The 17406-nt window shown below is 34.1% G+C and overlaps 2 protein-coding genes and 1 long non-coding RNA gene across 3 annotated transcripts in view; 1 reads left to right on the top strand and 2 right to left on the bottom strand.

Moving 5' to 3' along the window:
- Window positions 1–362: 362 nt before the first annotated feature.
- On the bottom strand, window positions 363–1337 carry LOC141396495 (uncharacterized). The gene is made up of 2 exons (XM_073971991.1): window positions 1033–1337; window positions 363–973 (listed from the first exon to the last, which is right to left on the bottom strand). The coding sequence occupies exons 1-2, from the start codon at window positions 1335–1337 to the stop codon at window positions 385–387; spliced, it is 894 nt and encodes a 297-aa protein (XP_073828092.1). The 3' UTR covers window positions 363–384.
- A 60-nt stretch (window positions 1338–1397) lies between these two features.
- On the bottom strand, window positions 1398–3678 carry mldr (mitochondrial ribonuclease P catalytic subunit). Its single transcript, XM_073971990.1, has 3 exons — window positions 2437–3678; window positions 1985–2121; window positions 1398–1791 (listed from the first exon to the last, which is right to left on the bottom strand). Exons 1-3 carry the CDS (start codon window positions 3559–3561, stop codon window positions 1461–1463), a joined length of 1593 nt encoding a protein of 530 aa, XP_073828091.1. The 5' UTR covers window positions 3562–3678; the 3' UTR covers window positions 1398–1460.
- Window positions 3679–14747: 11069 nt separating this feature from the next.
- Window positions 14748–17406, top strand: part of LOC141396493 (uncharacterized) — an 84223-nt gene continuing 81564 nt past the window's right edge. Inside the window, exons 1-3 of the long non-coding RNA XR_012411173.1 lie at window positions 14748–14833; window positions 16080–16126; window positions 16190–16512. This is a non-coding gene — a long non-coding RNA (uncharacterized lncRNA). The remainder of the gene's footprint in view (window positions 14834–16079; window positions 16127–16189; window positions 16513–17406) is intronic.

Here is a 17406-nt window from a genome sequence, read left to right as displayed (position 1 = left end):
ATTTCCTTTGTAATTTTTTTATTTTATAAAAGTTTTCATTTCACATTTTCATAGAAACAGAATTGAGCCCCAAGACAGGCATGAGCGAGAAACAGAGACAAGCATTAAAAATCTCCGCCAGCATCGTTAACACCGGCTCCGCTACATTCCTAGGCATACCTGGTCCGGGCGACTTGTAAGGCTGAAAGCTGTTAATCGCCCATTGAAGACTTGGGAGAATAGTTGATCTATCTGTTATTTATTTTCTCAAGTGCGCATTGATCCCTCCCTCATAATTCTAATTCCCTAGACTCATAATTTTAACAATTGTACACACTCCTTCCTTCTTTCAAATTACAATGACTTCTTCCAACAACATTGGATTTAGTTATACAAAGCAGTAATTTATTTACATGGTTTATAGTTGACATTGTCACATTTGCCGTATACACCTTTTAAATGTGATAACTTTTCATCTCCCGCCACCGCCGCTGCTGCTTTAGTTATTTCTGTTTGTATCTTCTTTTCGGCTGCACACATTAACCGATCTTTGATATAATTGTCCATTTCAATATCTACTCTTATGGGTTGCTCATTGTCCATACGAGTGGAAGCTGAATCTAAAGCCTTAATTATTAAACTAAGTATGGCATGTGATAGCCTATGATAGACTTCATATTCATTGCCTTCCTTAGTGTTGTAGTAAATTGCCGCCTGACTACTAGGCTGGACGCCAATAGCTAATAAAATATTACAAAATATGCCACGTTGCATGCGAGCATAGGGGTCAACAAGGGTGGGTGGTATACGCATTGTTGTTGCGAGCTTTGCAATAAAATCACCAAATTTATTGACCACAACTTGCAGATATTGTAGACGACATTGACGTTCCAATTTACTAAGCATTTCATAGTAAATTTCCTGTTTGCGTTTTTGTACGTCTTCCTTTTGCATGTCCTTGGCCTTATTAAGACGTATGTGCTTTTCAAGTTCACTTAAAAGGGAAAATGTTAATCATTAATTGTTTTCTGCCGTCCTGTGTAGATATCTTACACTGTTGTAATTGTATGGAACTTGCTTGCTAAATACTTTAAACGCCGTCCTCTTTCATGGGGTTCAACGATATCTGCAAACTCTTTAGCTGTGGTGGTAACATGTGTTCTCTTTGGTTTTGCCAAATTCTCTGTATAGGGACTTGCATTGGCTGGTTTTACGGGTATATAGGACATTTCATCAACATAACATTTTAATTTGTTCATATTCTCCTGGAAACGATGTTCTTCAAATGTTCGATCGTCATCAGTAGGTTCATCTTCTGTGGATGATGGTAAAGGTTGATCCCAATCACTGGTCGTCATTGCTTACAATCAAATTTGGAATATTTTCCTTAAAAGGTCGGGTGCACGCACAATTGTCGATTTTGAATAAAATTGTTTAATTAAAAGTTTTTTTTTTTAATTTTCATGGCATTATTGTCTCTACTATTTATTTATTTTTATACACATCCAGTGTTCTGGTATATCAAAACTATCAGGTACATTTGGTTGGTATTCCTTCTTATAGGGTACATGCCATTGGTTTTGAACCTTATGTGCGCATATCAAATGTCGCACTGGCTCTTTGACAAGTATTTTCCCACTTTCAGTTTGAGTTATGAGAGAATACTGATGTTCCTGCTGCCAACGTCGGAATATTACCTTTAGGTCTGGACCCAGCAAATGGGCATGCTGTCTCATGAAATCACGCGAAAAGAAGTCCGTGGTTTGACCACTTTTTAATGTTGCATATAGCATGAATGGATCGTCTTGGGATCTGGAAGAGAAGGTGGGTGTAAAACAAATCACATTCTCCCAAATAGCATTGGAGAAAATACAGTCAAAATTGCTTATAACGATAGGTATAACCGATATGTCGCTATAGGGCCTCAGAAATTTGGGAACGTTATAAGCGATTTCGACTGCAGCCAATCCTTTATGAAGACAGTAAAATGATATTAAACACTTACATATCATTTGCCAAAAACACCGCTGCATTATCCTTCACATATTGCATGGTCCTGTAAGGCCATTTATTCATATGATTTCTTCCCAAAACCAATACATGTTTGTTTTTGCTCTTAAAGTACTTTACTACTGAGAATAGCTGGAAAGCAACAAATGACCATATTTTAATATGTTTGAAAGGAATTCACTTGATAAAGAATATGTTGCACTTAAATTATAACCACTTAGAGGTAATTTACACTATCTATCAATGTCATATGACACGAAATAAAAACATTCCATATTTACCCACGGGGGCAATGTGGAGACGTAGTTTTTTTACATTTTTGCTGGTGTGGACGCACAGAGTAAATGGCGTAAGGAAAATCTCCAATATTACACATATTATCGAATATATAACGATGGAAAATTTCATGTCATATGACATTTACATGTAGTGTAAACTACCCCTTACCAGATTTGCCAATGCTTGGGGTGGCTTTTTACTGCCCATAGAGTAGGCAACATTTAGTCCATCTATAACACAATCATAGGGTCCAGTTCTTTCAATATATTCACTAAAACGTTTTAGTTCCTCTGGGGTTGATTTCTGAAAGACATCCTTGCGTATTAGTACCTTTTCCAAAAATGAATCTTGTAGTTTATGGAAATCTTCACTGGATAAAGATACATTTTCTAAATGAACACCACACGAAGCACATTTGCCATGACGTTTTAGTTTTGTGAAAGAAACCGAAACCAATTTTCTATGCTTCCTGGCCACCTCATTTATTGCATTTGCCGTTTTCTCTGTTATAACCACATCGTATGTTTTCAAAAACGTAAACAGTTTTTCCAATTCCTCTGGCAATGTCTTCAAATCTTTTGAAATTAACTGGAGGTACGCCAGAAATACTTCACACTTAGGTTGTTTGCGTTCATCCAACATTTGATGCAGCAACTTCCAGCCTAGTTCTATATCCTGCACACTAAACGCTTTTATTATCATTTCATTGAATACCGGTAGACTAGGTGCTGCTGTCAACTTCATCATATCCATAAGTTCAAGTCCTTCACGCCATTGTTTGGTGGCAACTAAGCCATGTATTAGATTTTCACATGATAAAGAATCTAATATGTCATGCTTTCTACGAATATTCTTATAAATATCCAATATTTCTTCCTGTTCTTGCAAACTTAGGGAGCCACCATTTGCATGATAGGCACTGTTATAAATACGTAACAGTTTTAGCAATGTAGCATCGTTGGGTTCCACGCCACTGTCCCTTAAATGATTGATGTAACTCTTTGCCAGCGTCAACTGTTGCGAGTCGTTGCATATGCCAACAATAATTGCATCCACATTATTCCGATTAATATGTTTATAGTTTTTAATTAATAAATCTTTTAAATTCTGCCATTCCGTGTCTGTTAGTTGAGAACGATTGTGGAAAAAGGAATTTTTCACTTCAGCCAATTGATCTACTTTGGTAATTAAACTTGGTCTTCTAAAATTGCTCGAATAATGTGTTACTTGTGTTCTTTGGAGGATAGAATTATTAAGTCGCAAGCCATATCGTAACAACTTGTTTGAATTCATAACTAGCTAATGGTTGGTTAGAAGTCACTTTAAAAATGCAATATTAAAGACATGGTCCATGGTACAATGCATGGTACAATAAAGTAGAGGTAGGCCAGGTATGAAAATCACTGAGAAATGCCAACCTGCAGTCATGGCCATGGTACAATTACTTAGGTAGATGCCTCAGCCCAGCTGATCGAATCTAAAACGTCAAAAAACTAGGAATTCGCTATGAAAAATCAAAACAAACAACCATATGATTCGGTAACATGGCACAATTAGGAAGGTAGATGCATCAGCCCAGCTGATCGAATCTAAAACGTCAAAAAACTAGGAATTCGCCATGAAAAATCAAAACAAATAACCATATGATTGGGTAAGTAAGAGATAGCATGTCATCACTTTAAAGACAAACACAAGCGATAAAAAGAGACAACAAGAGACCATTCGGCGAAAATTTCGACAGTTTACATTACAAAAAAAGTTGCTTTGTTGTAGCAATTCGCCGATGCATCTACCTTCCTAATTGTATCATGTTCGGTAAAGGGCTGTTTACACCATCTATCAATGTCATATGAGCTGTCATTTCTTTCACCCATTCGACATTCTCTATGTTTGTCAAAATTGACGTCATCCATACAACTTTCAATTTGTGCGTTCATACCTACAAGTGTTATTTTCGTATGACATAACCTATAAATATAAAAACATCTGTTTTTGTCCTTGTTTACATTTATTGTTGAGTTGCAAATTTGCGCAAATTTTAATTTTGGTTAAAGGAAAATGAATATCTAGCATGTTTGTTGTGGTAGAGTAGGTTTTTGGTGTTATAGAGGCATTTATGTTTTTGCCACAAAGCAATCATTTCCAAGACTGCTTCTTTCGACCAATCGATCTGAAAAGTACATTATAAACACTCTTTGTTTACTTTTCTAAATATTTAAATAAATAGTCTGTTCCAGTACTGCAAGAATCTACTAATTTTTACTATTTTTCCCGATAACATAAAGGAAAAAATGTTATCGTAGTAAAAAATAGTAGCTTCTTGCAGGTTCTGGAACAGAGCAATACATAACTTTCCATTTTCTTTTTTAAAAGATTTTGTTTTTCTTTTTTTTTTTGAGAATGCCAGAAAACAGCTGATAAATTTATGTTTACATACAAGAATGCCGTATCAAATAGAGCGCTCCCTAAATGAAAAATTTACATATGAGTTGCCAAATCATTTTGATAGATGAAAATTTTCATAGTGGTCACACTATGTGTACAACATTCGCAGGTAGAAAATTTGACATCTCATACGACATTGATAGATGGTGTAAACAACCCTTAAGTAAGAGATAGCATGTGTTCGCTTCACCATGGTACAATTACTTAGGTAGAAACATCGGCGAATTGCTACAACAAAGCAACTTTTTTTGTAATGTAAACTGTCAAAATTTTCGCCAAATGGTTTCTTGTTGTCACAAAAAATTGCTTTGTTGTAGCAATTCGCCGATGTTTCTACCTAAGTAATTGTACCATGAGTCATGGCTTAAAACGTCAAATGGCATGGTACAATAATAATGGTAGATGTACCTGCCATGGTACAAATACACAGGTAGCCGCATCGGCAATGGTTGGCAACATAAGATGTCAAAATTTGACATCAATTCAATGCAATTGACACATTGTTTTACCATCAGCTGGCGTGATAATGCTACCTGTATTATTGTACCATGGTACCTGCATAGCTATCCCGTATAGCCCTGTTCCAGAACTAAAAAGTTTTTACAATTTTTACCACTTTTACACATTTTGCGTTCCCGTACACAAAATTTATATGAAAATCGTTTACGACTTTTACAACTTTTACCACTTTTTAAAGTACGGGAACAGGCCAATTACAAAAACATATGGAACTTATGCTAAGTTTACATTTACGAAATCCATTCGATTTCAACTGTGAATTCCATAGCTCAAACGTAAAATGAAATCTCATCTGGATTTAATTTGACGTTTAACCTATGGATTTGACAGTTGAAATCGAGTGGATTTCGTAAATGTAAACCAAGCATTAGAGCTTCACTTTTTATATGTTAAAACATTTCTTTGGCTAGGCTCCAGAATATTCTTGTTGGAAAAGTGTTCCAAAAATAGCAAAAGTTCTTCCCAAACTTATGACAATGAAAAAATGTCATTCACTTATTTTCTACTTGACAAGTTTGGCTAATCTGACCTCGTGATTGCTGGCATCCGATTTGCAGATAAATGTCAGCAATTTTTACAAAAATTGTAATTTTTACATTCCCGTACTTTTGGAACAAATTTAAATTAATATCAATATTTGATAAATTGTTCATTCGTATGTTTTTTTTTCTAAAAAAATCAACAATTTTATTTTGCCACGCGAATACACATAATTTGTCATTGTTTTCAATTTTAAGATATAGTGTTACAGCAGAAGTTTTTTGCTGGAACAATTCAGCGATACATCTACCTTTATGATTGCATAATGTCAAAAACAGTACAAAATGTCAACCCTGCTTTTGACAGATTAGGCCATAAAAAGAAAAAAATTGTAGTCAGCTGTTAGCTGTGGCCTACATTTACTTTATTCTACCATGGTACAATGGTAGATGCCTCAGCCCAGCTGATCGAATCTAAAACGTCAAAAAAGAAGAATCAAAACAAAAAACAATTTATTTTGTAAGTAATTCCATATTTACATTATGTCATGTTCACACGAGCGTTTCAATTACGTTGTTCCCCTGTCGAACGACGTACACGAATTAACCCGTTTCCACGACCCCATTCGTAATTAACAGAAACATAAACAAAAATTTTTTTCCTTAATTTTAGTTTCCTTGTTTTCACGAAAATTCGAACCGAAAACATATAAAATATACATTAAATGAATAGGAAAAGCAATAGACGTTCCTTCAAATGTATCTTCTATATTTATCTACATACAGTCAACCAAAAAAGTCTACATACACCCTATAAATCTCGAGTTTTAAGGGTAAGGAAGCATTTTTATGAAAATCCAAGTACATAGATATATTTCATATCCCTAATAAACAATATTACATACAACAAAAATATATTCCATAATACGAATAACGGTAAATTCTATAAAAATTAAAATATTAATAGGGAAAAAGTGTACATACACCCAATGAAATATTAAGATTACCGTAAAATTTATGGAATAAGCAATACAAATTTTAAATTTTATTGCTTTATCGAATGTCTCTGGTTGTCTATGATATATTTTAGTCAAAATAGGAACACATTTGTGGATTAATTGCCGTTATTTAATGTCAGATTTCGCGTATAGCTCGTTAAGGCGGACCCTTGCAGATTTCTTTGAGTTTTTCAGTCTGGTAGTTTATGAAACCCCAGGAAATACAGTGGGACTAATTAATTTGAGATCCTAGAGCGCTTTGAAGTTGTTCTTATAGATAATGTATGCTCCTAAATATGTGAATTCCTGAGTTTTTCATAAATTTTACAGTTTTCACAACATTCCAAGGGGCAAATTACATGCAGAAGCCTTCGAATTACCTTGTAATAAGGTCTAGTACAATCCTCGAGCATCCCTTGAATCAGCAATGTAAAAGTATCCGACATTTATAGCGCTTCAAGTGACCCTAACGATCATAATACGAGGGCATACTAGTTAACAGTGTAAATTTCATACAAATTTCATGCATTCTTTGGTGGTGCTTTTATTTTGATGCTTTGGAAACTTTAGGAGCGGATTTGTAGAATAATTCTGTACATTTCTGATTGAGTTAAGGTCCAAAAATTTATTATAAGGTAATTCCACGGTTCTTGCTTGTAATTTGACCCTTGTAATGCTGTGAAAACTATAAAATTTATGAAAAAACTCAGGAATTCGCATATTTAGTTAAGCTCAGGAGCATACATTATCCATATGAACAACTTCAAAGCGCTCTAGGATCTCAAAATAATTAGTCCCACTGTATTTCCTGGGGTTTCATAAACTACCAGACTGAAAAACTCAAAGAAATCTGCAAGGGTCCGCCTTAACCAGCTATACGCGAAGTCTGACATTAAATATCGGTAATTAATCCACAAATATGTTCCTATTTTGACTAAAATATATCATAGACAACCAGAGACATTCGATAAAGCAATAAAATTTAAAATTTGTATTGCTTATTCCATAAATTTTACGGTAATCTTAATATTTCATTGGGTGTATGTACACTTTTTCCCTATTAATATTTTAATTTTTATAGAATTTACCGTTATTCGTATTATGGAATATATTTTTGTTGTATGTAATATTGTTTATTAGGGATATGAAATATATCTATGTACTTGGATTTTCATAAAAATGCTTCCTTACCCTTAAAACTCGAGATTTATAGGGTGTATGTAGACTTTTTTGGTTGACTGTACATTTCATTCATTTTTTCCGTAAATTCTGAAAAATTTTGTATTTTCAATATATTTTTATATGTTTCTATTTTCAAAATTAAAGAGAGAGAGAGAGAGACATGTCAAAACCAGAGTTCGAAAATAAACAGTACACTAACAAAGTGTACCGCTCCGAGTACAGTATCACTAAAATATTTTTAGCGTTAGTGTTCCGGAACACAAACACTAAAAAATATTTTAGTGATACTGTTCCGGAGCACAACGATAAATGTAGTGTACCACATTTTGGTACACTAAAAACGTTGGGTACCGCAGTCGGAACACTAAAAATCGTAGTGTTCCGCAGTCGGAGCACTAAAAAATCGTTGTGTACCACATGTAGGAACACTAAAAAATAACGTAATGATAATGTACCACACACGAGTTTATTATGATTTGCGAGGAAAATTAAATATTTATAATTTTTGAGATAAGTGCAAATAAAGACATAAAAACTCAGATAAACCTCTTAAATCCATGTATGTATACATATTAATTAATAACGTTGGGAACTTAAGTAGAAAATATGAAAAACATTGATTCGGTTGTTGTACAATGGCGCACTACAAATTGTAGTGCTCTGACTGTGGATACATGAGTTTATTATGATTTGTGAGGAAACTTAAATATTTTATAATTTTTTTTAATAAATACAAATTAAAAAATAAAATTTAATAGAACACGTGAAAAACGCCTGATTTGATTTTTGGACAATGGATCAATAAAAATCGTAGTGTTCAGCTGCGGAGCACTAAAAATCGTAGTGTTCCGACTGCCGGATCACTAAAAATCGTAGTGTTCCGACTGCCGGATCACTAAAAATTTTAGAGTTCCGACTGCCGGATCACTAAAAATTTTAGTGTTGCGCAGACGAACACTACGATTTTTAGTGCTCCATTGTCCAAAAACCAAATCAGATATTTTTCACATTTTCTTTTAATTTTTATTTATTAAAAAAATATATATAAATATTTAATTTCCTCAGAAATCATAATAAATTCATGTATGGTTCATTACCTTATAGTTTCAAAACGTGGTACAAAACGATTTTTAGTGCTCCGGCACGACGATCTTTGTGCTTCATTCCACAAAAAACTAAATATTGTTTTTTCATAATTTTCACCAAATTTTGCAATGTGTTTAACTAATTTAAACATACATGGATGTAACAGTTTATCTTAATTTCTATCTGATCAAATTTAACCAAATATTTAATTTTCCTAAGAAAACATAATACCTTTATTATTTTTTAGTGTTCCAACACGTGTTGCAGTATGATTTTTAGTGCTCCAGCAGTCGGAACACTAAAATTTTTAGTGCTCCGGCAGTCGGAACACTAAAATTTTTAGTGCTCCGCAGTCGGAACACTACGATTTTTAGTCCTCCGCAGTCGGAGCACTACGACTTTTAGTGCTCCGGCATGCGGTACACTACGATTATCGTTGTGTTCCGGTACAGTATCACTAAAATATTTTTTAGTGTTTGTGTTCCGGAGCGGTACACTATCGTAGTGTACCTATCCACCTTGGTACGGTACAGAACGGTACGGTACGATACAATAGTGTTTATTTTCGAACACTGGTCAAAACAATGTTTGTGTATACAGACTTTCAGTTATTTGTTTCCTTTTTGTTTCTGATTTTTTACGCGATTTTGAACTAATGGACAAGGAATGTGTATGGAATTAAGAAGGAAACACAACCATCTTCCTTCTGCATCATTACAAAATGTTTATTTATTTATTATTTCATTATTATTTTCATTCATCTTTTTCCTTTTTTCTAAAAAATTTTTGTTTTCAACAAATTTGAATTTAGACATGTCATAATTAATTTTTCGATAAATTCTCTCATTTGTTAGGGATGGGACATACTTATTCGTCGTTCAGAGAGTGTTTATAATCGAACAACGTAGAAAAATCGTCGTTCGTCCATAGAATTTTGTGTGGGGAAATAAGTAATTTATTCGTAGTTATGGGTCGAACAACGAATAGAGAACGAACGACGTACCGTGGAAACGGGCTATTAGGCAATTTTCATTGCGGCAATTGTCAGTTTGAAGGAGAGAAGGGTGCGGCACATGGCAACCCTTTGCCTCTCAACACCCTCTCTCACCAACAAACTGACCATTGCCGCAATGAAAATTGCCTAATGTAAATATGGAATTACTTACAAAATCATATGGTTTTTGGGAACAAATTTCCTTTACCGACCCTTCGCAGAAAAAAATACAAAAATTTCCTTTAAATCGTAAAGTATAGTACACATTGACAAGCAAAACTGACAGTCATCGATGTCTATTTCGTGAATATCAAAGCCTAATTGAAAAATTTCTTTTATAATCTCTAAATAATATCGTAAATATTGTATTTCAAACGTTTTTTGCTAAATAAAAGTTGTTATTTGCCGGAAAATTGTCCTTAAAGTACGTTGACTGTCAGTTTTGACTGTTAGTGTGTACTCCCCTTAAGTTTTCTTTTTCACATTGTCAGTTTTGAATGACAGCTTTGTTGTTGCATGCTAGTGTGGCCGTTCATTTTTGTCATTCATCATGCAACAAAAAAATGTTTTGTGGTTGCTGGACGGTTTGACAGTTATCGATAATTGCGAAATATCGACATTCAAAACTGACAATGTGTACCCAGCTTAAGACTTTCTCCTATGGACAGGAGAGAATTTCGGCTACGCGAACAAACATTTTTTGAAATCGTAAATTTTTTCCCAAGGAAACAAGGGAATTTTCGGAACTTCGGAGGCCTCAATCTCGGCAAGTATACATTTGCCCAACAAAAGAAATACATCGTTGGAATCGGCATGAAAAGCACTATCTGTGGTATTTTTTTCATAATTTTCTGCGGTGGGTCGGTAAAGGAAAGATATGCCGGTTTTTGTTTTGATTCTTCATGGCGAATTTCAAGTTTTTTGACGTTTAAGATTCGATCAGTTGGGCTGAGGCATCTACCTATGTAATTGTACCATGATACTAGGGATAGGTAGTAGAGTTGTACAATCTAGTTCAATAGCTCAGCTCTTTAAACTGAACTAGGTCAGTAATCTAGTTCATAGTTCACTGTCCAGTTCAATCATTCGGATCAAAATCGTTCACCGGCTCTTAATCGGTCGTTTGATGAAAACGCATACATACACCAAATACAAACAAAAGACTAATATAATTTAACTACTCCATAACAAAAATATTACATTTACATAGTTTTATTGCATTCTTAAATAAAGATTAATTAATTTTAGAAAAAAACATCCTTCATATAGGTGGCAGGCAAAAAAATCTTATGTTGTGTGTGTGTAGAAATTGTTATTGCGAAAAAGCTCTGTGCGTGTGTGTTTCTTTTTATTTTTTCCTTCAACTATCCATAAAGTAAGCTCTTATGTCTCGTATGTTTTTGTAGAAATCTTCATTTTCGGACAGCTATTCCATGTACCTTGATCCAAAACATAAACAAACTGATCACATTACGAAGGCATCCCTTAACATAGACGACGCCGTCACTTTATGTTTTTTTGAACGACATGTTGAACTAGATTGTGAATCGTTCGTTGATCGTACGGTCACCGACTGATTATAGTTCAGTGAACTATTGAACTATATCGACTGATCTAGTTCATACGCTCTTTTCAATGAATCGTTCAATTGAACTAGTTCGTTCATGAACTATACAACTCTAATAGGTAGTGGAAAGCAATAATCGATTTTTCGACTTTGGTCTAAAACTAAAAATGCGATTTTTCGGTCTTGCGATTATTTCAGTTGTCTTATGCCTTGTTCAGACTGACGGTAATTCGGTCTCTATTCGTTGTTCGACACCAAATTACGATATAATTACTTCATTTCCCATACAAAATTTTGAGAACGAACAACGATTGTTCAATTTAAACTACTCTCAGAACGACGATAAAATATGTCCCATCTCTAACAAATGAGAGAATTTATCGAAATAAATTAATTATGACAGAAAAAATATAAAATTTTCAATTTTATTAAAAACCCAAATAATTTTAGAAAAACTGCAAAACGTGAATGAAAAGTAAACGGTTTAAGAACTAGTATACATTCAAATCATAGCAAATTTTCTCTTCTCTTTTACTACGGCGGCATTTCTTGTCCATCGTTTTAAATTCGCGTACAAATTTAGAAACAAAAAGCAAATGCCTGCCAGAAAGTCTGTATACCAAAAAGTTACTTTGGCAGGTCTCTCTCTCGATAATTTTGAAAATAGAAAAATTAAAAATGTGCTGAAAACACCACACCAAATTGTGAGAAAAAAAATAGAAATGATGAATGAAAATAATATTATTTAATATTAAATAGATATCTGAAAGAAGGACAAATATTTTGTCAGTTTATATCAATTAATTTTACTCGTCTTTTGGCTGAAACTTTCTTTAAATTCTGTAAATAAAAAGTATGAAAATATGAATCATGTTGCTATGAATTGTGTACCATGTGGTATGAACGGGTTAATTCGTGTACATAATTATGAGAGCGAACAACGTGATTCAAATGCTGGTATGAACATGGCATTAGAACTCGACTATCGACTTTTTCATAACCGCAGAAAATCGATTAAAATCGACTATTCGTCGATTTTCGAGTTTTCTTTTGAAACTGTAAAACCGCCAAGTCAAAAATCGACGGACAAACTCGATAATCGACAACAAGATAATCGACTATGCGATTTTCCCTCCAGACAAAAGTCGACTACGATTTTTAGATGTTTGACTGCAAAGAGTCGATTAATCGATTAACCGAAAGTCGACTTACCTATCCCTACATGATACATACCCCAGCAAAAAAAAATGGAAGTGGTGCAAGTTGGAGTGAGGATTTCATTACATGCATGGATGCGCTTCCAGTGGACTAATGAAAAAGGCAATCCTTTTCCTAACATTTGGATTACATCCAACAAGCACTTTTATGTATAAACGATAAAAAATTCAATTTTCATTCAACAAATGAAATTAAAGTAATACGGCGTTTATATTATAGTTTTTTGCAGGGTTAACCTTCTTTATGAGGATTTGTTTGAAGTATATACAATGGAAATGACATTTGAAACCCAGACCCACTGGGTTAACCTTGTTATATATAAACGGCCTATAAGAATAAAATTAAAATGTCTTATTAATGGCCTGTTCCCGTACTTTACAAAGTGGTAAAAGTCGTAAACGATTTTCATACAAATTTTGTGTACGGGAACGCAAAACTCGTAAAAGTGGTAAAAATGGAGTGCTTCCTAGCTGCGTGCTGCGGAAGCAAAATGGAGTGCTTCCTAACTGCGTGCTGCGGAAGCAAAATGGAGTGCTTCCTTTCTGCGCGCTCCCTTGTAAAATTCACTGAGGAATTCATAGAAAAAGAAGCACTTCGTGACACTTGCACCAGTGATTTAACTGCTTCCGTGGATGCAAACTTTTTGCTGGGACCCAGCAAAAAGTTTGCATCCGCGGATGCAGTTAAATCACTAGAACAATTGCCGCTGGAGTACATATTTTCCTATGAATTTTACAAGAGAGCGCGCAGCTAGGATGCACTCCATTTTGCTTCCACGGCACAGCCATTGATGTAGTGTTTTGGTTGGATTTAAATGCGGTCTAAAGATGCTATTAAATACAAGCAATTGCAAATATGCCAAAATAAATAAAATACATTGATTATTCGTGCAAAACAAGAATATTAACTTTATTGCATTAACACAAATTATAAAAAACTCTCCATGGTTTAATAAGAAAGGTTAGCCAAAGCTTTATGTCAATTTAAATTTTTTTCATTCGAGTATGCCTAAAACTTCAAAACAATATAAACAAACTGTGTATGTGTGTGTGGTGTTTGAATAATATGCCAAACAATTTTAAAAACAATCGAATTCAATTATTTTTAAAATTGTTTTTAGACCATTTGTATGGAAGAAATTGCTGAGATTTGCATTGAAACAATCAGTTTATCATATTCACAACTCGACTATGTGGAGAAAACTTAACTCTTCATTCAGTTTTCGCGTTTTTTATAAAATGTTCAAAAAATGCATTGTAAACAAACCCACCTGTTGCTTTTATTTTGAAGTTTTAGGAATTCAAGAAAAACAAGGGTTCTATATATTTTTTTTCATTTAAATCTACCTCTTTACTTATACCATGAAACTCTCCACTAAATTTGATCGTAACTGAGTTTACCTCCTCTGCTCTGCTTTTTACGACACAGCAAATGATATTGCTACATCATCCAAATGGTTTTTCATTTTTCCTCCTACTCTACTCCAGTTCAGATTTCCAAAAAACTCCAGATTCACTTCAAAAATAATTTGCGCCTCGTGAATTACAGCAATGTTCGTAAATTTAGTTTGCATTTCTTTATTTTTTTAACAAATTCTTATAACTTTAGACACTCTTGTGTTCAGAAAAAAAGACTAGGGATCAACAAATTGACTTGCTTGGCTAGGGATCTTTATGCGAGTGCTTCTAAAATCTATCGAGCGGAGTGCATTTTTCATAACTCCGTGTGGACTGCATCGAAAGATGTATTGAAATCATAACTCTGCATTGCACTACTTCCAAATTTTTTTGCTGGGTACATACAATTTTCCGGGAAAAAGTTGTAAACATAGTTAAGGCCTGGGTACATAAGCTGCCTCGCAGGTTGCCTTGCTTGCTTCTGATAAAGAATAAAAAAGAAAAGGTGAACACAGTCGAAATTTGCTCGGCATCCTTCATTCTTTTATATTTATTATGTCAACAATGCAGCAGGAAAGCAAGGCAACCAAGCAAAGCAGCTTATGTACTCAGCCCTTTATTTTTGATTGGCCTAACAGAAAATGCAAACAGACCGACCTTGAACTGCCAAATATGTTGCTGTAAGTAGAATTATCATACAAAAACACAACAAATGTTGAAATTTTAAGTGTACAACAAGAAAGTTTTTTGTTTATTTCTTCGCGATGCATCTACCTGCTTCTCTACAGTTTGACATTTCTCCATCTGTTACATTGTTTTTTTTTTGGATTTTCTTCCTTCTTCACGTCATAGTGGTTGGCCTGATACCCAAAGTATGCATAGGCCATTACTGATTATTTAATTCATTGATGGTTGGTTACTGAGTAATCACTGGTTGAACAGTGACAGTTGTACATACATATGTATGCATGTAGTTGTTGATTAAAGTTGAAAGCTCTGTTCCAGAACTAAAAAGTTTTTACAATTTTTACCACTTTTACACATTTTGCGTTCCCATACACAAAATTTATATGAAAATCGTTTACGACTTTTACAAGTTTTACGACTTTTACCACTTTATAAAGTACGGGAACAGGCCAGAAGCTTCGTGACATGCATGGTAGAACAAATACAAGGTATAGTTAATACTACAACAAATACAACTCGAACAACAACCACAAAGGAATTTGTTTTTGTTTGTAACGTTACTACCAGTTGTATTTGGTTGAATATTTTGGAAAACATGAATGAAAATTCGTTACATTTTCAATTTTTATGTTTCCACATCATTCCACTAAATGCATAAATTCTCGCAGAAAGTAGAATTCTTGCAGAAAAGTTTGGGTTCGCTGGAAATTCATAGAAAAAGGAGAGGCTGTTTCAATGTTTTGTTTTAGAAGTCAAAGAAGCACATGCTTATTAGGGCTTTATTTTTTAAATTTTAAGAAAATACCTCACATATTAACAAACGTTGTATCGCCTCTACAAGCGGGGATTTACTGCGCGGCTTATCGTTCGAACTTGGAGGAGGTTACATATCATTGATATGAAGAAGTCTTTCTGGGAAATGGTTTTTTCCGAATGATATATTTTTTTTTCTCAAAAAATTTATGTCCCTAATGTACATCGAAATAGAAATAAATGTATAAAATGTCATATGAAATTTGACACTAACGTTACAACCAGGTTCAGTCAGCTGTGTATTGCTGCTACCTTTTCTTATTCTACCATGCGTGACATGTATAAATTTACAAAGTTCTATGAAATTTTCCGTTGAGAAACTTTTTAATAATGATGGTAAGTCTTTGTAGTTTTTAAAGAAATTGACGTTTTTTCTCTCGATTTGAAATTTTGGACAAATAAAAATGAGATGGTTTTCGTTTTCAGGCGTTTGCACAGCTCACATAAATTTGATGATTCTACGTTTATCCGATGTAAGTATGTTTTTCCATAAGTATGGCCAGTAAGTAAACGATTTATTAGCTTTATATCTCCAGGTGACATTATGGAGCCAGCAAACCAATATGAATTCGGAGAAGTATTGAAAAATTGTGTGAAGTATGTTCCTTTTGTTGCTGAAGCGAATTTGTAATTATATTCCCATTCCATCCACAGATGGTTATAAATTGATGAGTATGCATCAATTATTGATAGCTTTGTGCTTATAATCGAGCCAGCCTGTGCTGCATGTTTGGCAAAGAAATCTGCACGTTCATTTGATGGTATCCCAATGTGAGAGGGGGTCCAAATTATAATAATTGATTCCAAGTTTGAGTTAGAGTTGTTGCGCTTTAGTGTAAGACAAGCGTTTTTACTATCCGTAAGTATAACCACTTTGTGACTTTCATCCTCCAGCATTATGTCAATTGCTTTATTAATCGCATGTAGTTCACCCATTAGAGAAGAGGTTTTTGAAGTTATCCTGAAAACAAAATTTTGGTCCCTGAAAATGTTGCAAACTGCAACATACTGAATGTCCTCTAGTTTTGTAGAATTCCAGTTTTTCCTGAAGAATTGATCGGAAGAATTCGTTGGATTTAGAGTGTTTTGCCGCCTTGAAGAGATCAATGATGAAAATTATTTTGCTAGTTGGTGTTGCCATCTGATTGATCATAATTTGGTCGAAAAGGTCTTTGAATTTAATATAGATGTATCCCAGACTCGTTTTCTTGGACGGATTTATTGTGATGCTGTTGTATAGATTTTTATTGTACATTTTAAATTTGACGAGTTCTTTAGCAGCTAGATATTGACAACGCTGTTCGGGTGGTAGCATGACAGCCAGAGCATAAATGTTGTGAACTGGAGTAGACAGTGTGAGTCCAAGATTCCTTCTCAGAATTTGATTTTGAAAACTCGTCAGTTTCTTGTTGAGATAACGCGGCATGTGAGCCATAGAGGAAATTGAATATTCAGTTTTAGAGAATATCAAGGATTTGGCGAATTAAAGCATAGCCGACCAAGAAGAGCGAGCGCTTAAATTGTTTATGTGTGGGTAAAATTACACTGACAGAACAGGGTGATGATTTTCATATTGAGTATGAAATGAAAAACACAGGAAAAAAGTTGTCACGGCGTGTTAGCGTTCAGAGCCAAACATAGTGGCTCGATTAATAAATTAAAAAAAAAAAAAAAATAATACTAAAAATGATCTTCGCCTAAAAAGGCAAAATTTTCAAATAGAAAAAATATATTGTTGGCGCGTTCGCTTTGT

Source organism: Musca autumnalis, unplaced genomic scaffold (genome assembly GCF_047663935.1).
Source record: "Musca autumnalis isolate F117 unplaced genomic scaffold, ASM4766393v1 scaffold_3, whole genome shotgun sequence".
NCBI lineage: Eukaryota > Metazoa > Arthropoda > Insecta > Diptera > Muscidae > Musca > Musca autumnalis.
Note: the sequence above shows the minus strand (reverse complement) of the source record. Positions and strands in the feature narration are given on the sequence as shown.